General features: G+C 34.5%; 2 protein-coding genes across 4 annotated transcripts in view; one reads left to right on the forward strand and one right to left on the reverse strand.

Moving 5' to 3' along the window:
• tprn (taperin) overlaps positions 1 to 16,166 on the forward strand; it is a 40,993-nt gene extending 24,827 nt beyond the window's left edge. The window contains exons 2-4 of the mRNA XM_087254198.1: positions 6,038 to 6,236; positions 9,854 to 9,963; positions 12,608 to 16,166. Of these exons, the coding sequence (XP_087110324.1) occupies positions 6,038 to 6,236; positions 9,854 to 9,963; positions 12,608 to 12,670 (372 nt within the window). The 3' untranslated portion in view covers positions 12,671 to 16,166. The remainder of the gene's footprint in view (positions 1 to 6,037; positions 6,237 to 9,853; positions 9,964 to 12,607) is intronic.
• Positions 16,167 to 16,214: 48 nt separating this feature from the next.
• On the reverse strand, positions 16,215 to 25,359 carry ssna1 (Sjogren syndrome nuclear autoantigen 1). 3 transcript variants are annotated; one of them, XM_087252221.1, is made up of 4 exons: positions 25,245 to 25,359; positions 25,047 to 25,119; positions 22,585 to 22,784; positions 16,330 to 16,548 (listed from the first exon to the last, which is right to left on the reverse strand). In XM_087252221.1, exons 2-4 carry the CDS (start codon positions 25,096 to 25,098, stop codon positions 16,453 to 16,455), a joined length of 348 nt encoding a protein of 115 aa, XP_087108347.1. In that variant the 5' UTR covers positions 25,099 to 25,119; positions 25,245 to 25,359; the 3' UTR covers positions 16,330 to 16,452. The 3 variants fall into 3 exon arrangements, with proteins under 3 accessions (NP_001138265.1, XP_087108347.1, XP_087108346.1); XM_087252220.1 differs by having other exon boundaries at positions 25,199 to 25,359; NM_001144793.2 differs by having other exon boundaries at positions 16,215 to 16,548; positions 25,047 to 25,337.
• Positions 25,360 to 25,529: the final 170 nt, after the last annotated feature.

A 25,529-nucleotide genomic window follows, 5' to 3' on the forward strand; every position in this document is an offset into this window, starting at 1 on the left:
GGGGTTATAGAAATTATAGCAATCCTTAAAAATAAGAAAACAAGTAAATAAGTGCTGACAATCAAAAACAAAATGACATGATATCACAGGCTATTGTCTTCTGAGTGCACCAGCATGAATGACATACAGTACTGTATGATTATATAATTTGTAAAATAAAGACTTGCAGGTTAGGGAAACAGCATAGGAGGAAGTTGCAGTGGGCCTTGGTGCAGATGAAAAGTAAAAAAAAAGTGTATTCAAATATAGAGAGAGATAGGTAACTAAATAGAATAAACAGAGATAGATTGATCTGTGCTGCAGTTGCCGATGAGCTGCGCACTGCAGACGCAGTCGGTGTGAAAGGCAAACGTCTGCGTGCGGCTTCTGCTCTCCATACGCGCTGCTTTTGCTTGCGGTGTGAAACAGGTGTAACTAACAAATTCTGTAAGAAATGTATAGTTCATTGTTTGTTCATGTTAGTAAATGTATGTATATAACTTTATTGTAAAGTGTTACTAGCTTTCTTTAGATCTTAAGATTGCTGTGCACACTTTAGATGCAGAAACAGAATTTTTTGCTGTGAGTTTCACCAATCATCATTTTCTTAAGAAATCCTTTTCTTTGTTCAAACATCTAGAAATGAAACATCTCAGATCAACATGACGGCAAAAGTCACACCAGAACTTCTGGATGTTTTAGCTGGAAACAAGTTGGTGAAGTTTCGACAACTTGATTAATTGAACTTGTTTGGGTGTAACTGCAGTATGGGAAAAAACGTTTCTGATAAAGACCAGCAAGTGAGAAAGATACAAGACACATCAAAAACGTGTTTGATATGACCTAAAACAGGGTTTCCGTGGGGTCTTGAAAAGTCTTAAAATGTCTTAAATTTCAAAAACAAAATTTTAGGCCTTAAATCATTTTATCATTTTAAACAGGTCCTAATTTTCCTTTGTTTATGTACAGTACAGCTACCTAATCAATCCGACACACATCCAATCACCAACAATTTAGCAAAACTCTGTCAATCTCAGTCTGTTGTGCATACATTTGGTTAATTTAAGTTTTTATTTTTAAATTGGTATACAACTAGGGTCTGCTTTTTTGACATGTTATTTTAAATACGTGGCTAAGAAATAACTAATTAAAATTAGTTTTTTGATGGGGTGGCAAGAAACAAATGTAATTCTTGATGGTCTTAAAAGGTCTTGAAAAATGTCTTAAATTTGACTTGAAAACCTGCAGAAACCCTGTGAACGATGTTTGCATATGTTTGGTACTAAACAAATTCATCCCTGCAAATAAATAATATGCTTTTGTCTCATCGTTTGTGGCAGTCCTATGCGTTGGAGTCGTTTGCTAATACAGGAAAATGAAAAGCCTTTTTTGGACACAGCCAAAACATAGGCAAATCTGTCAAGAAAAACTCATTCAGCGAGCCAATTGATGGATTCGTTTTTAGAATGGTGACCCACAACACACTGCAAAACATGTTAAAGACTGAGACAGAAAGTTGTAATAAAAAACTAAAAATACATTAGTTGAAAATTAGTAACATTATCTGCAAAATTGTACTCCATAGATAATCATGTCCACTTTGGTGTGGGAACAAATTTGCATTTAGGCAAAACTGCGAAAGTGTGAAAATCAATTCCAAGAAACTCTAGGCCAAAGCTGCCAAAAGAAGGACCCGCGATCCATAGTTGGCCCATTGTAACCTTTGATTTGGCTCACCATAAGAGTGAAAATCATGGGGGATAATGCCTTTATAGTCATTTCTAATTTAACAATATATTGTTAATATACTGTTTTGTTTGTTTTATTACTGAGCTACAAAACTGAGCAAAAACTAGTGTTAGTTTAAGCAAAACTAGTGTAATTCTGTCATAAATGAGATTATTTGAACTGTAATAAGTTTATTTTAAAATGTAAAAATATACTGTATTAGTTAATATAAAGCAATGTTTTATAGTCATTTTTAAATATTATTAAATAAATTAGGAAATCACCCATGGCAACTATATTTACCTTTGGCTCACCAGCCTTAAACAAATTTGGTTTTTGGCACTTTTTAAGAAAATGTTTGGCCACTCCTGGGTGTAATTGCAACTAGTGGACAATGACTACTATGCTAATGAAATTATTATTACTCATCTTTCTTTTATTTTACAAATAAAATACTGTTTTATAATAATATTCTTTTAATTATATTATTTTTAGTAAATTTTTTAAATAGATTTTACAAGTAAACCATCCAAGAAGTAAGGTTTGTTTCATTTCAAGAGGTACAGCATTCAAAATGTTATGAGTTAATCATTTAGGTATTGCTTACATATTTTCTCTCTCTTGTTTTAGAACAAAAAATTGACTAATTTGACTACACACCCAGTTTATGTCAATTGTGTTATGCAACAACAAAATATCTGGCAAGACTACATTTCTAAAAGAGAATAAATAGTGGTTGTAAACTAAGTTACCACAGAAGAGTAATGCAGTAAACTATATAAAATATTGTGAAATATTACTATCATTTTTGTTTTGTTTTCATTTACGACTAAGATGGCTATTACTTTATAGTTCATTAAAGATTATTTTTAACTGTAATCCTTTAGAAATCAAACTAATTTTTTGATTTGGAGCTCAAGAAATCTTGAAAACTGAAAAATAATATACTGTTAAAGTCAGAATTATTAGCCCTACTGAATTATTAGCATCCCTGTTTATTTTTTTCCCCAAATTTCTGTTTAACAAAGAGATTTTTTTTTCAACATATTTCTAAACATAATAGTTTTAATAACCCATTTCTAATAACTGATTTATTTTATCTTTGTCATGATGACAGTAAATAATATTTTACTTGAAATTTTCAAGACACTTCTATACAGCTTAAAGTGACTTTTAAAAGCTTAACTAGGTTAATTAGGTTAACTAGGCAGGTTAGGGTAATTAGGCAAGTTATTGTATAATGATGTTTGTTCTGTAGACTATCAAAAAAAAAAAAAAAAAAAAAGCTCAAAGGGGCTAATAATTTTGACCTTAAAATGGGTTTTAAAAAATTAAAAAACTTAAAAGCTTTTTTCTAGCTGAAATAAAGCAAATAAGACTCTCTATAAAGGAAAAAATATCATTAGACATACTGTGAAAATTTCCTTGCTCTTTTGAGCATCATTTGAGAGATATTTAAAAAAGAAAAAAAATCAAAGGGGGGCTAATAATTCTGACTTCAGCTGTACATCTCCAAGGCTTTAAATTGGCTGTGTGTTTGCAGTGTGTTAGCATTTACCTGTTGTTTTGGGGATATCTGCCCTCTATGTTTAAGGTGAGCTAAACTGAAAGGAAATAAAGTTCATCTGAATGCCACATGACAGTAAATAATTAGAGGGTATATAAGGTCAAGTTTATTACACCAAATAAACATCACTGTGGCCTTTGTCCAGTTGTTTTGCTGGGTGTGCCACGCAGAGGCATGTTCTCAGCCTTTATGTATTAAGCATGCATATATGTGCATGTTGCTGAGTAGGGGCATGTGATTGAGATTAGAGTAGATTTAGGACAGAGCTGACAAACACACACACACACACACACACACACACACACACACACACACACACACACACACACACACGCACACACACATGCACACACACAACCTAGGGCACAGATAGAGACCAGGTGACTGTCACTATAGGGTTCTTTGGAACACTGAATATTTAGTCGCTCTTCTGTTGGCAGTTCACATTAAATTGAAAAACACCTCATAACGAAAATTCTGTCATCATTTACTCATCCGCACAGGTTGCAAACCTGTTTGAGTTAATGTCTTCTCTTGAGCAGGAAATGAATATACACTGAAGGATGCTGTAAAAAAAACTGTCCTTGACTTTGTACTTCTATTTTTACTGTGGTTGTAAATGGCTGATTTCTATCCAGTGTTGTTCAGAATCTTGTTTTGTATTCAACAGTAGAAAGAAGTTTATAAGAATCATTAAGGTGTGAATGGTGAGGTAATTTTCATTTTTTTGAGTCAAATGGGACCCACAAAACTCCCAAGGACCACAAGCTGACAATTATTCTTGTGCTTATGTATTCAAAAGTGAAATTACTATAAATACTATAATGGTGTTAATAATTTCTAAATAGGTAACACTTTATAATAACTACACACTATGAATCATTTATTAAGCATTATCAAATAGTGAATTCATTATCTGTTAAGCATTACCTCTACATTATTAAATAGTAGTAGTAAGCAGTTTATAACTGTAGATACAAATGCTGTATTCTTGACTTATAACCACATTCATAATGTGCTTAATAAATGTACTTTCATACTTTGTTAATGATTATTTTGCATTACTAAATTAAGCATTGTATTATTTACAAACCAGTTTAAACATAGTTTTTTTTTTTTTTAGATCATTAGGAATGAGTTAGTAAATGATTAATGAACTATTCAAATCAACATTTCTATATCCTTATTCAGGCATGTTCTAATAGTTAATTCGTTTGCTAATAAATGCTTTAACTCAACATGCATTTTTTGGAAATAATCTAAAGTGAGGACTATTCATGCTTTACAAATCCCTTATAAATGACAATTAAAGGGTCAGTTAAATTCTAAACAGGAAAAAAGAAAAGAAACAACTTTATTAATTTCTATTCGTTTGAAGATATACAAATGAAATTGTGTCAAATAAAAAATAAGTCTTTGTAGCCTTATCTAAAATAAAATTGCTCTACAGTTTAAATATTGCATCCTGTTATATTGTTAAAATATTATATTGTTGTTTGATCCGATTTTATGTCGTATTTCGACACTCCTGTTATTCAGCAATGTTTAAACTTTACAGTAATTTGACTTTTTAGACACAATTACAAAGATTATTGTTCATTTGATACCAAACCTTAATGTCATTTGTACGGGATTTACAAAGCATAAGTAGTCCTCACTTTAGATTAGGTTACAAAACTGCATGAAGTTGAGTCAATAAATCATTTATTAACATACATAGTAACAATTAATATATGCCTGAATAAAAAGATATATAAACCTTGATTTCAATAGTTTATTAATCATTTACTAACTCATTCTGAATGATCTTTAAAACCTACAAGTTTTAATTTCCTGGCTGATGTCTTGAGATGTTGCATTATTTCTACATAATGTTCTTTCTTCTGATGCCATCTATGCTGTGAAGTTGACCAGTCCCTCCTGCAGCAAAACAGTACCACAACATGATGCTGCCGCCCCATACTTTACTGTTGGGCTGGTGTTCCTAGGCTTGTAAGCTTTCTCCTTTGTCCTCCAAATGTAACACTGGACATTATGGCCAAACAGTTCAATCTTAGTTCCATCAGACCACAGGACAGGTCTCCAAAAATTATTCTTTTTCCCAGTGTAATTGTGCAAATTTTTATCTGACTTTTTTATTGATTCTGGTTTGTTGGTTTTCCCATGTTGACACAAAAGGAAGTAGTTTTTTTTAAAGGTTTTCCTTAAATACTATTCTACAGTTGTTTCTTCAATTGAATCAAATGTTGTCAATTAGCCAATCAGAAACTTCCAAAACTTTAACACCATCATCTGAGCTTTTTAATCTAATAATCTTTTTGTTTGTATATTTGACTTCCAAGAAAAGTTATAACAATTTCTCAAAAAATCTCTCTCTCTCATTACTCTGCTATTAATCATAACAAACAGATTTGATAATAACCTAAAAAAGAAAAAGTTCAGTCACATTAATATCTGAATTTTTTTGATGGTTATGTGCCTTTATATACAGTGTATGTAAACTTCTGGTTTCAACTGTATTTGCTTTGGTTTGTACCTGCCATTGTTCCATAGCACTGTACATGTATTTGCACATCTTAATATTTTACACATTATAGAGTGAATTGAAAGTCCACATTTCTCCAAAAAACAACAACAAATCTAATACATGTCAAATATGCCAGAAATCAAAACTATCCCACTTGAATTTAAAAGAGTGATGAAAGAGTTCACACATGCTGGTCTAAATTCTAACCAACTGTCCTTTGACTTCATTTACCACAGCTAAAAATATCCTTCAACGAGTCCAGTCTGCAGAGTACCTTCGAATACCCGGCTGAAAGCAGCGAGTGGGACAGCGGAGAGGACGAGGAGGAAGCTGAAGAAAAAGGAGGAGAAGATGATGGAGGGATCATTACAGGGAGGATAAGAATTCCGCGCGCCAGCTACACCAGCTCACCCACTCACTCCAGCAACTCCACGGGTGAGTAAGTCCAGAAGAATGACAGGAAATAGACAGAATGGGAGGAAAGTGCAGAAACCATGGATGAGATGAACAGGAAATTCACATACTATATTTACAAACCGATGGCCAGATTAACAGCTTGTGCCAGCATAAACCTCTTTTGGCATTAAAAAAAAGGATTTGCTGAAGACGTGCAATGAAAAAAATGGGATTATGGGATTGTGGTGATGTGCAATCAATAAATTGGGTCTATAGTGTATATCACTGATTTATATCAGCTATTGATGCAAGTATTGGAAGTTCAAGGTAGGACTGCACATGATATTGTTTCAGCATGGTTATCGCAATGTGATCTTTCGCAATAGTCACATCACGAGTAAACTCAATGTTGAGCCTGGATTATAATTGATCATTTCGCAAGTGTTTTTGAGGCCTGTGACAATAGCCACTTTCACACATACAGACCTTTCTGGAAAATTACCTTCAAGTCTGTATGTGTGACCAGGCCCTATTTTTTAAATACCGGTAAATTCATTCCGACAATTTTCCAGAAAGAGAAGTTGTAACATTACTGGTAATTTGCCGGAATGCTGTTCTGTATGAACGCAAAAGGAAGATTGCTTGAAAGAGCACATTTACGATTAGAACACGCTGGCTTGGGATGTCTACTTCAGCCAATCAGAACATTCAGATGCATTCATATCCGTGGTTGTTTATGAAAATAAAAGCCTTTGAATATTTTTCCTGAAACATTTAGCTGCTAGATGTTAGTCAGATAATGTTTCTGTTCCTTCTTAGTGCCAACTGTGGAAAAAATTATCGATTAAATGACAATGATAAACCGCTGTTTGTTTACCTTCAAGCTACGCTTTAGTTGCTTGACGCTTGTGCATGTGAAGGGTTGAGCGCCAGCACACACACATATAATGTACATCTCGACATGCGAAAGTGTTCCTTCATATTTTTTTATTGCAGTTGTTCACAATGCTTCCACAAAATTTGAAATGTAGTCAAATATGTAAACATTTAGTTGGTGCTTTAGCCTTTGGATGTCTAATTATGTCAGTATTTATCGGTATTTTGAAGTGGATGTGTGAATCTTCTTTTTTGAAAAAAAAAATTCGGAAAGTCCTTGCCTGTGTGAACAGCACTTTTTTGAACTTACTGGTAAAGTCGTTCAGGTAATTTTCCAGATATTCACCGGTGGTCAGCACGTTGCTTTACAATGCCCCCAACCCAAGTTCAACCCTCATCTGAGTAAATTTTCTTTTTTTCAATTTTAGTGTTAAGACATATAATACTGTTTGGGTTACTTATGTAGGTGTACATATTTTATTTGTATTTTTTGTGTGACCATTGTTACAAAGGACTGGATGTCTTTAAAAAAAATTTGCAATGAATGAAAAACAGTTCAAAGATGATTTCTTGGATTTACAAAATTTATTTAAGTTAAGTGGTTGTAAACTATTTATTTGGGCAGAATTTATTCACACAAATTAGATTGAACATTAATCAATTTTATATGTTTGTTTAAATTAAACCTATATAAATTGTTTGCAACAAGTTTGCAGACATATTTTTTTTCAGTGCAGAATATATATTCAGATATGGCAGATAAGGACATTGTGATGTTTTAAAGAATAGTGCTGAAGATTCAGCTACCCTTTAATGTTCTCATATTTATGAAAAACATTTAAAGTTCTAAAGCAGCTGTTTCCATGAAAAAGACGTGATAGTGTCGTTAGAAACTGAATTGGGAATGACCTTATTTTATTATAATCAGTCGTGAACTGAAGAGGGCCGGTCTAAGGCGTGAAACTCCAGGGCTGAAAAGGAGTACCACTCGGGCCCTGGGTATCACTGTGTAAAAGGGGCTTATTTTTCATCCACATATTTTTATGTGCATTTTGGATATGAGCATAAAAAACGGTTAATGGAAACGTCATGATGTACATAATTTTAAAAATGCTTATAAAAAAACATACTGACTAACATACATATACATAACTGAATAGGAGATTCTCACAGAAATCAGTCAGGTTTGGTGATGGTTTGGGGTTACATTTAGTATGGGTGCGGGCGAGAGATCTGCAGAGTGGATAGCAACATCAACAGCCTGAGGTATCAAGACATTTGTGCCGCCCATTAAATTACAAACCACAGGAGAGCGCAAATCTTTTAGCAGGATAGCACTCCTTCTCATTCTTCAGCCTCCACATCAAAGTTCTTGAAAGCAAAGAAGGTCAAGGTGCCCCAGGATTGGCCAGCCTAGTCACCAGACATGAATATTATTGAACATGTCTGGAGTAAGATGGAGGGGGCATTACAGATGAATCCAAAGAATCTTGATAGCTCTGGGAGTCCTGCAAGAACACTTTCTTTGCCATTCCAGATGACTTTATTAATAAGTTATTAGAGTCATTGCAGAGATGTATGGATACAGTCCTCCAAGCTCATGGGAGTCATATACAATATTATAGTTTTCCACTGCACCATGACTTTAAATTCTATATTGTACATTATTCTTCAAGTGACAAGACTTTTGTCTAAGCAAAGTCAGACCTTACTGTCCTAATTAAATAATTAAAAATCAAAGCATGAACATATTTTATTTCGGTCTTACAAGCGTAATCTAGAGGCTTTTGTTTTTCATAAAAGCCACTTCTACCAAATGATCAAGTAGAAGTCAAGTTATTTGTTGTTCTTAAAACTTGGACTTTTGTCAGGTAGCATGTTTTGATGCAGTTTATTAAAAATATATTTATTAAAATAATATTTTAGTCACTTTAGTAACCAAATTTGTATATATTTTGTGTTTCTTTTGATTTTTGCTCTTTTTTATTATTTTTTTTAATATTGTTCCCTAACATATACATGTGGGCTACTCATTTTTGGACCGTTGTCATTAGTTATTTTGTTAGTTTAGCTCCTGATTTGGCTTTAGTACTGACTAATTTAATGTATATGCACAAATATAATATTGTAAAGCCACCTATAGAAAATCTGATTTTAAATTAGGGTTGAAGTCATATATGCTTATCACTGTATTTTGTAACACCACAAAATTAATGACAGAACATATTGTAAATCATTAGACTTTTATTTTGTATATTATCATATCGCACAGACCTATTCCAAACCCTTATGAACACAAAAGGAGATGTTTTGAAAGCTGTAACCATTGACTTCCATAAAAAGATACACAAATACTATGGAAGTCAATGGATAGACCTTTCCAACATTTAAACAAACATCTTATTTTGTGTTAAACAGAGGAAACACACATGTAAATATTTAGTAAATGATAATAGAATTTTGGGTCAACTATCACGTTCAGTGACAAATGCTTAGCAATGTGTGATCTGTTTCTGGTATTTCGTATGATGATTACAAACATGGCTCTAGATCTAAGCAATGTTGACACCTGCTGGTCAGTCATTCAGTTACATTTATTGCTTTTGGTTAGTTGACATAACAGGGACACGATGAATAATTTATACAGGTATACAGGGTACATTATGAATGTATAACAATATTGATTTATATTGTGTTCTTATTCAAATATTTTGATATGATGTTTAATTTCATTTCTGCGGTGGCTCGACAGAGTAATTTCTTTCTTCTTATGTCCTCAGATCTGTCCAGTTATACACCCAAACACTCAGTAGAGTTCAACGCCTGGCAAGAACACAAGCTTGATGAGTCTACTTCAGAAGATAATTCACAGCCTACGGAGGAGGTCATGGTAAGACATAAGATTATTTGCACAGCTGTAGTGTACATTCAGAAGAGTTTTTCTGTGACTATATAGTGAGACTGTATTTTCTATTGCAGTGTATTCTTAGTGGTTACTTACTTGACTTAATAGGGAAGGATATAATAATATTTAGCCTCTTAAAAATATTGTTTTTTGTGTGTATGGAATGCATAGGCAAGAAAACCATGGATTTAGTATTTAGTTCAACTACAAACAACAAACAATAAAACATGACAAGTAATCAATTATTAGCTCGTTTTGAAGAATGATAATAATATAAAATAAAGCATTTGAGGGGCAGCACGGTGGCTCAGGGGTTAGCACTGTCACCTAACAGCAAGAAGGTCGCTGTTACGAGTCCTTGGTGCTTGTGCTTGGTGGAGTATGGGGTCAGAGGCGATCTGTTGAGGGCCGTCTCGTCCCTGTATGAACAAAGTAGGAGTCTAGTTCGCATTGCTGGCAATAAGTCATTGTTGTCATTGTCAAGATTTGTTTCCAGTGCATGTTGGACTCGGGCAGGGCTGCCCCTTGTCACCAATAATATTCATAATTTTTATGGACAGAATTCCAAGGCGTAGCTTTGGGCTGGAGGGGGGTCCGGTTCTGGGACCACAAGATTTCATCTCTGTTATTCGCAGACGATGTTGTTCTGTTGGCTTCATCGAACATGGACCTTCAGCATGCACTGGGGCGGTTTGCTGCTGAGTGTAACGCAGCTGGGATGAGAATCAGCACCTCCAAGTCCTAGGCCATGGTGCTCCACTGGAAAAAGGTGGTTTGCCATCTCCAGGTTGGAGGAAAGTCTTAACCCCAGGTGGAGCAGTTTAAATATCTCTGGGTTTTGTTCACGAGTGAGGGAAGGATGGAGTGTGAGATTGACAGGCGGATTGGTGCAGCGGCAGCAGTAATGCGGTCGATGTACTGATCCGTTCCGTTGTGGTGAAGGAGCAGCTGAGCCGAAAAGCAAAGCTCTCAATTTACCGGTCAATCTACATTCCTACTCTCACCTATGGTCATGACCAAAAGATCTTGGATACAAGTGGCTGAAATGAGTTTCCTTCGAAGGGTGCCATGGCACACTCTTATGGATAGGGTGAGGAGCTCTGACACCCGGTAGGAGCTCGTAGTTGAGCTGCTGCTCCTCCACATTGAGAGAAGTCAGCTGAGGTGGCTCGGGCATCTGTTTCGGATGCCTCCTGGACGCCTACCTAGGGAGGTGTTCCAGGCATGTCCCACCAGAAGGAGGCCTCGGGGAAGACCCAGGAAACATTCAAGGGACTGTCTCTCGGCTGGCCTGGGAACACCTCGGGATCCCCCCCGAAAGAGCTAGAGGAAGTGTCTGGGGAGAGGGAAGTCTGGGGTTCTCTCCTAAGACTCTCCTAAGACTGCTGCCCCAGCCACCCGGCCCCGGAAAAGCGGCAGAAAATGAATGAATGAATTAATTGTGACTTTAGTGGTTCAACTGTAAAAATAAAACCGAGATATATAGATATTACAATCAAACATTTTCCCTAAATCCCACAGCCCATATGAAATGTACTTCACTATTTTTGAAGAAGTTGAAGACGGAATTATTTCAGAAAGATTAGGGTGCTTGTATAGAGGAGTGCATCTGCATAAAATATTGCAATTCGCTTTAATGCTATTTTTAATTTTTTTTATTTGATGTAATCTGAAACATGAAGAGAGTGCAGGGCATGCAGTAGCTCTGCCCCTTTAAAAAGCAGTCAATATTTAGTTTTTATTAAAGCTCTAAATGACTTAAATTAACTTTAAACTAGATTTTTAGTGGTAATCATACAAGTGAGAGAAAAAGGTGCTTTATACTATTTTTGTCTGCTAAGTCTTAATAGCAGTTGGAAACAAATATTCAAAAATATAACGTGAAATGAGACTTGGTAGTCCTAAAAAAAGTTTGTTCACTAAACCTACAAATCTTATTTATTATTTTTTTGTGCCAGAATGCTTTAAACTCACTTGATGTGTTTAACAGGGAAAAAAATAACAACAACAACAAAAACTATTTCAATTAATACACCTTAAAAAACAAACAAACAAAAAACAAACAAACAAAAAATGCAATTAACACACCTTAAATAACTCTTTTGCACTAAATTAAACCTTTAATACCTATTTTTCATAATATTTACTCTTAATACCTCTATTGCACAATATCCTGCACACCATTGTTCAGTATTATGTAAAATTATGTGTACAGTAAGTATCTTCTAGTATATTTTGGTTATGCAAAGATTTTTAAAAATAGCTCTTATGTCCAGTGTTGTGTTTGTATTTATGATTCATTTATGTAGCACCATGGTTCTGCAAGATACAATATTTCATTCCTCTGTGTGTATTGTCCACAAAATTAAATCAATTTAATTGATTTAATCGCAAATCAAATCGCAATATCTGCCAAATAAATAATAAAAATAATAAAATAAAAACAATTCGATATTTTCATCAAATTGCACATCTCTGTTTCATATCGCAATGTATATTGCTGAAAATAAAATATTACAATGTCATTTTTTCCAATATAGTGCAGCCCTAGTGTGAAGGAAGTGCATTCATTAATTCAACATTTCGGTATAGCATTTGCCATTAACTTTCCTTTCATTTTGGTTCACAGCTTACACCCGCTGATAGCTCCTCTTTATCAGACTTCAGCAGTGAACCAGCCCTCTACTTCTAAACCTTCCAGATGTCTGGAAGAAACGGGACCAACCACTGCTTGGTAGCACCAACCTGGATGCAAAGCAACATCCTCCAGGACAATGGGAATAGTAGCAAGCAGCACTGCAAACATACATTCCATATATCTATGTCTGTACGCCATCAACGTCAACAGCAGAACTGTCCTGTTGCCACCGATTCGATTGTGATGGACATTTTTTACCGGCTTATATAGCCTTTCCACTCTTGAATCGCATACTTCCTCAATGTATGTAATACTCACCTCATGAAAGTGACCAAATTTCTAAAAGAGGGAATGACTGTCCTTACAGTAGGAAGGAAAGCTGAGAGTGTATTACGGGACTTCAGGACGAGGACAATAATTAAAGAGAAAAAAACTAAATAAGTGACTTGTTAACGTATGACTGGTGAAAGGGTGCCACAAACCTTGTTCTTTGTGATGTTTTTTTGTATGTATGTGCATGTGCTGGTCTGTTTTGACAGAATTCCTTCACTTTAGTATCATTTGCTCTGTTTGTATGTCTGTGTTTTCTTCATTGTAGACAAATTTGACCCACAGACCGATATACTACACAGCTGAAATACTAACAACATGTTAGTGTTGACTTAGTGATTTTAGATCTGTTTTTAGGAGCAGCTCTTTATTAGTCAATTAGCTTGGTAATAACATTCATTTTGCTTTGATTTGTTTTTATTGTAAGATAATTAATTGATAACTGACAAAACCTGAATTGCACTTGGTCATCTTTCAAATGACTAATGCAGTCATCAATAAATCTGTGAAGCCATACCCAGGTTATGTTTGACCCCTATAATATTATTACTAATAATTATTATAATATATTTGGCATACATGATCCCAGTTTGTAGTAACATGTATCCATCTTTTACTTTTAGGGTGAAATATGAGCTGGGAATGTTCTTGACAGGTTGTGTGAGACTTATGCAGTGACCTAACGTGTTTTAGCCATTTTAAGCGCGGTGTTACCAACAAACACACCAGTTTCTCCATAATCATGCTTCAGTTTATATCCATATGTATTTTAAACCGAATGTTCTTGCAGTACGAATGGGTTTTGCTGTCAGCAAAAATGATTTGTTTGGGTTTGTGAGTGAGCACGCTCTATGCTTGAGCTGCCTGTGCGCGCGAAACATTTGGACTACGTACACACAATGCCAACTGACTTAAGTGTGTGTAATCTATTAAACGGCTCCGGCGTATCTCCTCCTGTCTCTCCTCAGCCTCTCATACCAGTATTGATGTATAGATTGTACACTCCAGGATGTTTTCATAATTTATTTCATGTATCTTATCTGTCTTTTATTATTTTTAATCAAAGGGCAAACAGTAGCATTGTGGTGCTTCAGGATCTCTCTCCTTTTTTTTTTAACCATTTGACATCATGTACAAAGTTACATGTGTGTTGTTAGGACAGCTTACATCTCAGTCCTATGCGTTTGTATTCATTCATTTGCACTGTCTTTGTTTTGCTTTATTTTGCACCTCACGCAGTCACATTTGACAGCTGGAGATCTTTCTCTTGGTTGAAATCACGCCTAATTGATTTTACGAATCTTATATCGTTTGGATGTTGTCATTTAAAGCTATTGAGATCTGTGACCAGCAAAAAATTGACCAAAAGCACCAGTTGCCTGTTTTCTTTTGAAAACACTGGTTTTCATTGCACATTCTGATTGGATTGATTCAAGTTTTGATATCTGGCTTGTCTACATCAGCTGCATTTGGCCATCCAGTTTTGATTGTTATAACTTAACGCACTATCATTTAAAGTTTGGGATCAGTAAGATGCTCTTTTAAATAATATAACTGAAGAAAAAAAGAATGTATAGTTATACAGTGCGTGCTAAATTTATCAATAGTTGATGTGTTTAGTTTTATTTAGCAAAATATATATAAATTTTGTTTTAATTGTAAATTAAGTATTAAGCTTATACTTCAAATATTCTTTCTTTATTATTGTTATTTTTTAAAGCAATTAAACCAGGGGTCTCAAACTCAAACTGAATTGCATTTCAGTGACTGACAAATTCATAGGAGGGCCATTTTAACATTCAAACACAAGAAGCGGAAAAGACTTCATTTAGACTTAACTGATGCGTCTTAGGACAACAGACATGGCTTTTACATTTCAAACATTAGCTGTCACCAGTGATCCAGTTTATCGTGTCACAAATCAGCTGCTGAAATATATCTGCGATTGTCGTCCGCGCATTAGATGCACACTCATTCTTCCACAGAGTATATGCAGTCAAAACTCTATATTTTTGTTTCTTGTTGTACATATTGAAGGGGTAGTTTAAATTGTTATGAAAATACTACAAATAATAGGCATAATAATTATTCTGTCCCAACCAATTGTATTGTCCCAATAGCGTAGGAACAGCAGAAAGCAGTTTGGATAACTGAAGTGACTTTACTGGCGATTGTTCCTCTCAATATCTTTCCTTTTTGGTAAAACTACTACAAAGAGAGGAAAAGTATGTACATTTTCACACTTACTTTAAATTCAACCAGCAGTACAATATGAAAAATGTACATAGTTTTTTTGCAAACCTTAATAAGCATGTGAGGAAAACCTATTAAATGAGACCATTTGAATCGAATATTAGCAAAATTATCACATTTGTTACACCAGACAACACCAACATAACGTGTAAGCCACGAAGAGGTTTTTGTACAACAAAATACAAGTGGTATAAAACTGATATTAAATAAACGACCCTTGAATATTTACAAAATTAGAGCTTTAGTGAAAATAGAGCACTTATGGATTACTTATGCTTTTATTTAAGTAAATCCTATTACAGTACTTTAAAAGTCGACTAGGTGGCAGGTCAAACCACAAGTGGTTAGACACGACTGCACAACAAATGGATCAAAAATATGTTTTGACAGGCCGAATCGCATTATATTTTTGACGTTAGTTGCGGACAGGCAGTTTGAGACCCATCAATTAAACCATTTTATTAATCCCAAACTTTTAAAGAAGCACGCTGTAATAGACAGATGCTTAAAAAAATCAGATTTTTATAGATTACTTGATCTTTGAACTGAAGAGAGAAATGAAAGAAGGCTATTTCACCAAGTGTTGGAATTCAGACTTCCATTCTAGTTCAGTATGTCACTTCAGCATTCTGCTCACCACTCCAGTCTACAACACATCCTCCTGATGTTCTAGCACACATTAAATATTCTTGAGGGATGTATATTAGACATTTAGAGGGTTGGGAACTATTGCTTTTGTGTCTTACAAAATGTAATGCAACTTGAAGTGCTTTCATTAGTTCCTGTAACTCCAGTCAAGCTGCTCATTGCTCTAATGGTTGATGTACTGTATGTCGAAGCTTTTGTTTTTCTTATCATTTCTGTTTTCGCATCAAGAGAATATTAAATACACAAACTGTATTTGATTAATTCAGAAGGGGGGAAAAATGTCAAACACAAGGAAATGTTCAATAAACAGATGAAAGAGTGTGGAGTGTTTTTGTCTTGGGATATTACTGAAATTCAGAGATGCAATTTTTTTTAAAGTTATCTTTATTAAAATATTTAAATAAAATCTTTACATTAAACACTAATACGTATCAAAACATAATTACAAATCTATACACTGCACATACAGAGCTTCCTGATTGGGATGAGAAGATACATTCTGATGTTGTGTGGTGAAAAATGGAAGAACAGAAAAGGCGAGAGAGGAAATTAATTGAACATAAAGAAATACAAGGACAAAGAGAACAGAAACATTCAGGACTAAATCAATGATCTTTGCTGCTTCTTGGTTCAGTGGCTTTGGTCAGATTCCCTGCTTCCTTCTTCAAAACGCTCAAAAGTGTCTGCGAGCTTTCAAGAATCTGAGAAAAGTGTGTAGAAAGGGTTCAGTTAGTCTTAGTCTTCAGTTAGACTTAAAGTATGTGTGAAATCAAAATTAACACTGTTTATTTTACCATCTCATATATTCATAAGGTGAATGATTAATTTTCCATTCAAAAACTGCTGTTTTGGTAATCTTCAATCTAAATCTTCAAAAGTCTGACCATTTGAAGTGGCTCTCCTTCTGTTGACATCAACCTGAGGGCTTTCATCACAACTGTATATTGATATTCTTAACCACGCCCCTCTTACTGTTGTTTGCTATGAAAGAATGATGCACAAAAAAAGCTCTCCCCTCTACTTAATATAGTGTTTCAGTTGGAAGCACATTAACATACTCAGTCTCAGAATCTTCCAGTTCACAATAATGAAAAGTGAACAACTAAATCATTTGTCTTTCTAAATAACCCCTGCATGTTGCTCTGCTACTTTGGTGGCTGTATTATTAAGTCCAGGGGTCACCAACCAAACTGAGAGCTACTTCTTGGGTATCAATGAATGTGAAGGGCTACCAGTTTGATACACTTCTTAAATATCAAATTTTCTCAATTTATTTTTATGTTGTTATTAATAATTAATGAAATTCATCTATGTGAAGACACTGCATGTTAATGATTCATCACAATAGTTTTAACAATGATTTAATAAGGTAGGAAACATATAAATATCAATATGAAACACTTCATTTGTCTTTAATAGTTATATATATATATATATAAATATATATATATATAAAAAAAAAATATATATATATATATATATATATTTTTTTTTTTTTTATTTACACCAATGCCAGTGTGAATTAAAAAGAGTAGCTACAAAACAATATTAGATGCAGCATACTGGTAAGTGGTGCTATGGTGAGCAATTTTTACAGAATATATACAGGAATCAGAGAGTGAAACTCAATACATTTTAAGACCTTTTTTAAGGCTGTTTCCATACATTTTAAGACCTTAAAACCTCTTAGTTTTCAACCGGAAACACTGGCGAGATTTTAACTTACAGTATATTTACTAAATATTATTGTAAGAAATAATCTAAAACATTATTCATATACTGAATAAAAATCAGCTGGTTGGTGCCTATAGAACTGAAGAAATAATGGTGTTGCTTTAATTACTGCAGTAAACAAAGCAGCATGATGTCAAATTTAGTAGGATTTCATTGATTTCAACTACACAGCATACTGATATTCCCAGATTTAACTCAGGCAAACATTAGCATACAACAATACATTGCATAATCAAAAATTATATAAAATGTAATACCTTGCTTTATAGCATTTAAGACTTTTCAATACTTTTACTAAGGGCCTTCAATTTCACTTTTAATACCTTTTAAGACCCTGCAGACACCCTGTTTTAGATCAGGTCTGCAGGCAACTTATGTGATCCTTGCGGGCACCATGTTGGTGACCCCAGATTTAGTCCAACTAGTCAGACACAAAACTGGCATCATTTGTAGAAAAAAGAACTTGCAGGCTACTTTTTTAGGTAGCACTTTTCAACTTCTTGAATTATAAAAAATATGTAATCAGCCAACCACAGGGCAGGAAGTGCATTTTAGCATAGTCATAGTAAAGATAAACTGACCATCAGAATGAGGAAGAAAAACTGATTTTGTACATTGCATGGTTGATGGTGCCAGACAGGCTAGTCTGAATACATTTCAGAAATTGATGATCTACTACAATTTTACAGAGATATTTGTAAGATTTACCAGAATAAAAGCTTGTTATTATCTCCACCCCATTACCAGATCATTCATCTACCACTTCAACGTTTTTCTTTTATTAAAAGCTTTAAGATAACGATAAAGAGGTCTAAAAATCCTTTATTGTAATGTAACGTAACATGTATTTGTAATGTAATGTGAATTTATTGTGTATAGCCATACACGCAAAGCGCTTCACAATCATGAGGAGGGTCTCTCCACACCACCACTAGTGTGCAGCATCCACTTGGATGATGCGACCACTGCCACAGGACAACGGCGCCAGTGCGCTCATCACACACCAGCTATTGGTGGAGTGGAGAGACAGCGATGGAGCCAATTCGGTGGATGGGGATAATTGGGAGGCCATGATCGTATAAGGGCCGATAGAGGGACTTTGGCCAGGACACCGGGGTTACACCCCTGCTCTTTCACGAGAAGTGCCATGAGATTTTTAATGAGCACAGAGAGTCAGGACCTTGGTTTAACATCTTATCTGAAAGACGGATGAGAATTGCATCTGCAATAGTCAGATCGCAAGATATGCAATGTTGAGTCTGGATTACAGGTGGCCAGGAGCTCAAGAATTGTATTTAATTACTGTACTTATATGATTTATATAAAAGAAAAAGATTTTTGTCCACTGGCAGATATTTTATTGGATGTTTTTAGTAAAAAAAAAAAAAAAAAAACTCTAAACTTTGCCTTATTTCTTCTAAAGTTGAAAACAAAACATAATCTTTACCTGATCTAATATTTGGACTAGATATGAAACAAAGAAGAAAAGCATTTTTGCATTGTGATTATTCAGTTTCTGTACCTGAATACTCCCCAGAAAACCATCAAACAGAGCTATTCAAAGTATCTTGTGAAACTATATTCACATCTCAATAAATAAATCGCAAAAAAGTAAAAAATTGTAATATCAGATTTCTCCAATATCATGCAGCCCTAGTTCAGACTACGTCAATAACCAAAAAAATGTAGAGAAATCTCTTTCAGAATGTTTTTTTCCCCAGCAAATAAACAATAAATCACTTACAGCCAGTCAGAACTCATTAAAATAGAAAAGGCACGTTCAATTTAAAGCTACAGATGACATTGTAGAAAAACTCTATTTGATGTTCTCTTTTTAAACATTATTGAAATATCTAGGAAACAACCAGTTAAACCATGGTGAATAACATTAATAAATACATGAAAACCATGCAAGTCAGGATTGCAAATTGAAGTAATATAATTTATATAAATATAAGAAAATAATTTGTGATGTTTTTATTTCAACACGCTGACTGCTATTGCTAAATAAAGTGATTGATTAGATTTATTACTGTATTCACTGGTTAAATTAGGGGTCACCAATCTCGGTCCTGGAGGGCCGGTGTCCCTGCAGGATTTAACTCCAACTTGCCTCAACACACCTGCCTGGGTGTTTCAACTATACCTAGTAAGACCTTGATTAGCTTGTTCAGGTGTGTTTGATTAGGGTTGAGCTAAAAATCTCCAGGACACCGGCCCTCCAGGAACAAGTTTGGTGACCCCTGGGTTAAATGCACCAGTAGCACACTGAGGACACCTGCTGGTTACAGGGGGTAATATAAAACTCCAAACTCAATTACAGAACAAGTTTAAGAATAAGCTCATGTGTCTTAGCAAGCATGTGTTGTCAATTAGGTGAAAAGTTTATGTGAGAAGGTCAAATGTGTGAATAAATAAGAAAAACGAACATGATTATTAGTGAATGAGACCCAATGACATATCTTTAAAGTACTTGGTGTGTACAGACGTTAACAGCCTTCTTTCAGCATTTTTTATTCTTTATTTTCTTCTCTCAGTCTCAGTAATTCAGCTCTGCCTCTATAAACTCAGATCTGGAATTTGTGGAGACCAGTTAATGACTGTCAGTATTTTATACACTGTTTAGGAGGAGATAAAGAGACACGTATATTGTCATTCGGTCTAAAACTACTGTTGATATCTTGCACAAATATATTTATATTTACATATTATTATATTTATATAATTTCATATTATTATATCTAAATTTTATTTATATTTTAAGCACAATTAATTTGATGACATTCAAAACATTGGTTATCATGATAAACTATATTTTAGTATTCATATAAGAACAGTATCTATCGTAACTAAAAGCGAAAAGCAACATAAGTAATGGTGACCTGATATTTTTAACCAGGTGTGTCAAACTCAGATCCTGAAGGGATGAAGCCCTGCAGTTTAGTTCCAACCCTGCTTTAACACACTTAAGCTGCGGTCACACTGCACTTTTCTCCCCATAGACTTCCATTCATACGCACGTGAATGCGTCAGACCGGAAACCCAAGCTCGTGCGACAAGTCTCGCAGTTCGCTGCAAAGTTCAAGTTCAAGCTTGGTAAACTCTGACCTGCGAAATCGTATCACTTGACTGCGTGAGACCAATCGAGGTGGGGGCAATACCTGGTGGTATACATATGCTGTACAAAAGCAGTGTATGTACATCAGCGCTTTCTGTTTGTTCTCCTAAACCTGAACAGACCACAGTCTGTTTTATCTGTTTCTTTACATTTAAGCCTAATTATCACATAATTAGATCTTTAATCATAAAAGAAAATATGTTTATTATACCATATGTTGTTTTTTACTGGAACAATATCTTTAATAATGTAAACTAGACTCAAGTATGGTCATTACCTCAAACATTTCTTTTAATTACATATAAAGCTTAAAAATATCTTTTCAATTATAACAATATTTCTACAAACATTTAAAATTGATATTGATTTAAACTACGGCTTTTGTCAAAGCTTTAATTAAACTATTTCACATTTATTTTGGTCTTGCTAATATACCTGTCTTTTTGGATAAATGTTGAAGCCTTTATTGCTCATAATATTTTAAAATCCTTTTCCTTATCTTATAAACCTGTGATTTGGGGTTATTATGTTAAGGATCATTCTTTAAAATATGCTGGTTATATTATAAACTTTATTTTATTATTATGTAAATTTCACATACATAAATCCAAGTTTGACAAAAGCAAACCTCTCTTTATGGTGCAAGAAAAAGAGATTCACATGTATACAAAACTGATTTCTAAGTCTAAAAATAGAAAAGCAATTAAAACAGTTAACATATGCTCCTCCTTCATCATTTTTGTATAACATTGTTTGTATAGATGCATTTCCTGTAGTAAAAGTGCAATATCTCTTGTTAATATATAAAATTGGAAAAATGTGCGTAATATATTTGTATGTAATTTCATAATTTTGCACCCTCTCCACTGTTTTTTTTCTTTATCTTTAATTTCTTTTTTCTCATTTATTCTATTCTTGTTGAGAAATGTAAAGTGATTTAGTTGTATAAGAAAACTACATGCTAGTTCTTGTTAACACAAAAAAAAAAAGAAGAAGAAAAAAAAAGAGACCAATCGAGGATAAAAACATAATCTCTCTGGACAGAAATTTTTAAAATGGACCAATCCCTCACTTTTTTTTAAATGTCTAATTATCTTATTTAATCCCTCGCCTTTTCGCAGCTTCGTACAATAGAATTTCACAAGCTCAAACTCTAGTGTGACCATAGCTTTACCTGTAGGTTGCAAACAAGTCTGAAGGACTAAATTAGTTTGTTCAAGTGTGTTTAATTAGGGTTGGAACTAAACTGTGCAGAGCGCGGCTCTCTAGTAACCGAGTTTGTCACCGGTGTTCATTCATTAATTCATTTTCTTTTTGGCTTAGTCCCTTTACTAATCAAGGGTCGCCACAACAGAATGAACTGCCAACTTATCCAGTTTATGTTTCATGCAGCGGATGCCCAACCAGCTGCAACCTGTCACTGGGAAACATCCATACACACTCATTCACACACATACACTACAGTCAATTTTAGCAAACCCAATTCACCAATATCACGTCTTTGAACTTGTGGGGAAAACCGCATCACCCGAAGGCAACCCGTGCTATCGCAGGGAGAGCATGCAAACTCCACACAGAAATACCAACTGACCCAGCCGAGGCTCGAACCAGTGACCTTCTTGCTGTGAGGCAACAGCACTGACACCTATGTTTTAAACAATAATTCCTTAATTATTCATTAATTTTAGAAAGGTTGTACAAGTTTAATTCATGAATTTGTTTGAGATACTAGGCTGGCACTGGGTTTAGCAAATTCGTATCACATAATTTCTGAAAAATAAAATTCAATTCTCTCGCTCGATAAAGTTCTCGCTGATGCAATTTTAATAAAGCGACTTGTTTTTTTTCTATGAAGATAATGTCTAATTTGTTATTGTTTCCACACCTTCATGTACGCAGCTTCCGTCTCTGCAATGGTGCGGTCAAACTCAGCACGAGCACTGAGGCGGTGGGCCAGGCTCTCGTTTACACGACTTAGCTTCTCTGTTAGCACACGGATGTCATGTTGCAGACGAGCTTTCTCTGCTTCCTCTTGCTGGATCAGCCGGTTCAGATCTTCTCTTTTAGAGCAAAGCTCCTCTATACCTGAAAAAAAAAACAAAGAGAAGGAAAGAGGCCATCATTTGAAATTGCTGAGCAGTTTTAGCCCATATCCATGTTTTCCTTATGTTGCTTTACATTCATGTTGTGATAGTGGAAAGGGAGTGCATATAAATGACATACGAAGGCTTGCTCAGCACTTCCTCCTGCTGACTGATGCAAAAAAGACTAAGGGCTGAGGCTACTGTATAGGAGAGAGAGAATTTTGAGTTTATTGCCATTTCAGCTTCTTTGGTTATGTCATGGCAAATAAAATAAAAAATAAAAAAATAATAAAAAATCAAGTTTACCACATATTATAAGTTTCACTTTTCTATAGTTATAAAAATATTCTAACAATTAAAAGTCACTAACAGCAATTAATAATGAACAAGGTTAAATAAATAAATAAATAAATAATGATAATATACAAGATAAAAATCTAAAAAAGTTTTTAAGGATTACTTTTGATATAAAATTTACAATTTTAGAAGGATTCCCATTTAAAACTATTTTATTTAAAGCCTTTCCAAATAAAAACTATTGTCTGATAACATTAAATAGGGCATTCCACAAGAATGTTTAACAGTTTGGTTTCTTTGGCAATATTGACATTTTACTGGTTCTTCTCCTTTAAGTAAATGTTCATGTGTGAGTCTCGGCAGATGCGGCATCTTCTATAAACAATCTTACCGTGTCTTGAGATAAAAAATAAATTGGATTTTCTTCCTATTTCTGGCTGAATTTCAAAGTTTATTTTCCGAGCACTGATCCCATTCTGTTTGCCCTTTGTTTAGAATATAGCCTTTTATTAGTGGCTTAAGTTCCGAAGGTGGAATTTTGCATTTCTTTATCTTTCCTTTAAGGCAGGATTTATTATTCTCTATTTCCACCTGGGGAAACTCATCCTGAGGCCTCTAAAGATTACGCAGCGCCAATGATCCAAGACCTGTGAAGAAATTAAGCCAACCATAGAGGACTTTTAGAGGTATCCATATCCTCAACCAGGCCGTATTCTGAGTGGATGCTGTGGCAGTCATGAAGGAGCGAAGAGCATGAGAATGATTCCTGAAAGACCACATTGACAGACGAGTCCCTGCATTGATCCTGTGGGGCAGCCTGAACACCCGCTCTTTAGTTTTTGGACTTCCAGCAGTGAAAATTAAACCACACTGAACTGAACTGAACTTCAACTCTGAAAACGGGACTGACATGGTATCAATTTACTATAACGTCTATGTTAAGCTGCTTTGAAACACTCTTCATTGAAAAGCACTAGAGAAATATACATGAATTGAATTGAGAGTTTTACAGTATTTTTAAAATGTGACCTGAATGTTAGAACAATGTTTAATTAACATATATTATGTTTATCAAAATGAAGACAAATGATGTTATTTTACCTTATTGTCAAATGTCGGTGTGTTAAGATCATAGTTTAAGTGATGAACAACACATATGTGAAAGTGAGAAACACTAACTGGGAGTTCAACATTTAACCTAATGCAAAGACTTTACAGGGTTCATACACATTTTTACTACTAAAATTCTATAACTTTTCCATGATTTTTTCAAGATGCAATGTCTACATATGTGTGGTAAAAGACAAACAATGCATGTTTAAATTTATTACATATCATAAAACATGCAACAATCCATCTAGTTTCATTTTATATTTATATCCATGTAAAATTGATAATTCTCTCACCAATAATGTGAGAGTATGTGACTGACCAGGGACAGAAAAGAAGTAACGTAAAATAACCTATATTCAAGTATAAACATATGTTTTCCATTACTTTTCCAAAACATAGTGGTTTTTCTGTTTTCCCAAAACTTTTCCAGGCCTAGAAAATGCCATGTCAAAATGCCATGTCTTTTCCAGGTTTTCCATGACCGTATGAACCCTGACATTACCTGATACACGTGATTGAATACTTTCTGAATCCACTCAATCTCATTAAAAGGATTATCGGTGTTTCACCCCAGACTTGAAAAGACATCAATTTGATCTTTCTTATAAATAAGTAAATGCCTTCTTTGCTAAAAGCAGTGAGGTTAATAATGTAAATGAACAAAGGCACAGGTTAAACATTGGTTGAACATGAATTCGATTTTTTAAAACTAGTTTTCTGATTATTTATAAGCTAATTTGAGTGAGACTAGCAGCAAACATCCACATACAACCAGATGAAAGTAACAAGAAATTTAAAATAAACAGGAAACGAATGTTCCCCTGTCGGCAAAATGAAATATATGGCTACTTACACTTGACAAGCTCGTTGTTGTAGGTTTGCAGCGCAGCTCCTTGTTGGGTCATTCTGATCACCAGGCTAGCTAGCTAACAACACAAAAAGGCCTCTTAACTAGTTTAATCGCTCAAGACGTTTCATACAGTGAAGTCAGTTAGTTTGCTGTACCTTCTGATGCAGGCTTTTCCTTGAAACAACAAGCCGTACACTTTACCGGGTATTAAATGATGCAGATCAGCGAGGGGAGTAAGTTTAAAGAAAACATTCCAGAAGCGAGTGAATCAAGTCAAGTCTCCCTCCTGTTTCCACGGAAACGTCAAAGAAGCGTCGTCATGACGGTTTCCGTTAGACTTTTATTTTATAAATTTGCACAAAGCTGTAAAAAAGATGAATCATTTAACAAATAAAAAGGCAGTCAGAATATGAAAATGCAATGACAATAAAGTACACTGAACACATCCCATGCCTTTCCAGTAAATTAAACTACACCTAACAGGCC

Source organism: Danio rerio, chromosome 5 (assembly GCF_052040795.2).
Source record: "Danio rerio strain M-AB ecotype USA chromosome 5, GRCz13ab, whole genome shotgun sequence".
NCBI classification, from domain to species: domain Eukaryota; kingdom Metazoa; phylum Chordata; class Actinopteri; order Cypriniformes; family Danionidae; genus Danio; species Danio rerio.

Excerpts from the sequence above, each read along its gene's own strand:
- ssna1 (NM_001144793.2), bottom strand. The coding sequence starts at position 25,098 with ATGACCCAACAAGGAGCTGCGCTGCAAACCTACAACAACGAGCTTGTC. Across the intron at positions 22,785-25,046 it reads CAACAACGAGCTTGTCAAGT|GTATAGAGGAGCTTTGCTCT; the intron begins GTAAGTAGCCAT and ends TTTTTTTTTCAG. Across the intron at positions 16,549-22,584 it reads CGGAAGCTGCGTACATGAAG|ATTCTTGAAAGCTCGCAGAC; the intron begins GTGTGGAAACAA and ends CACTTTTCTCAG.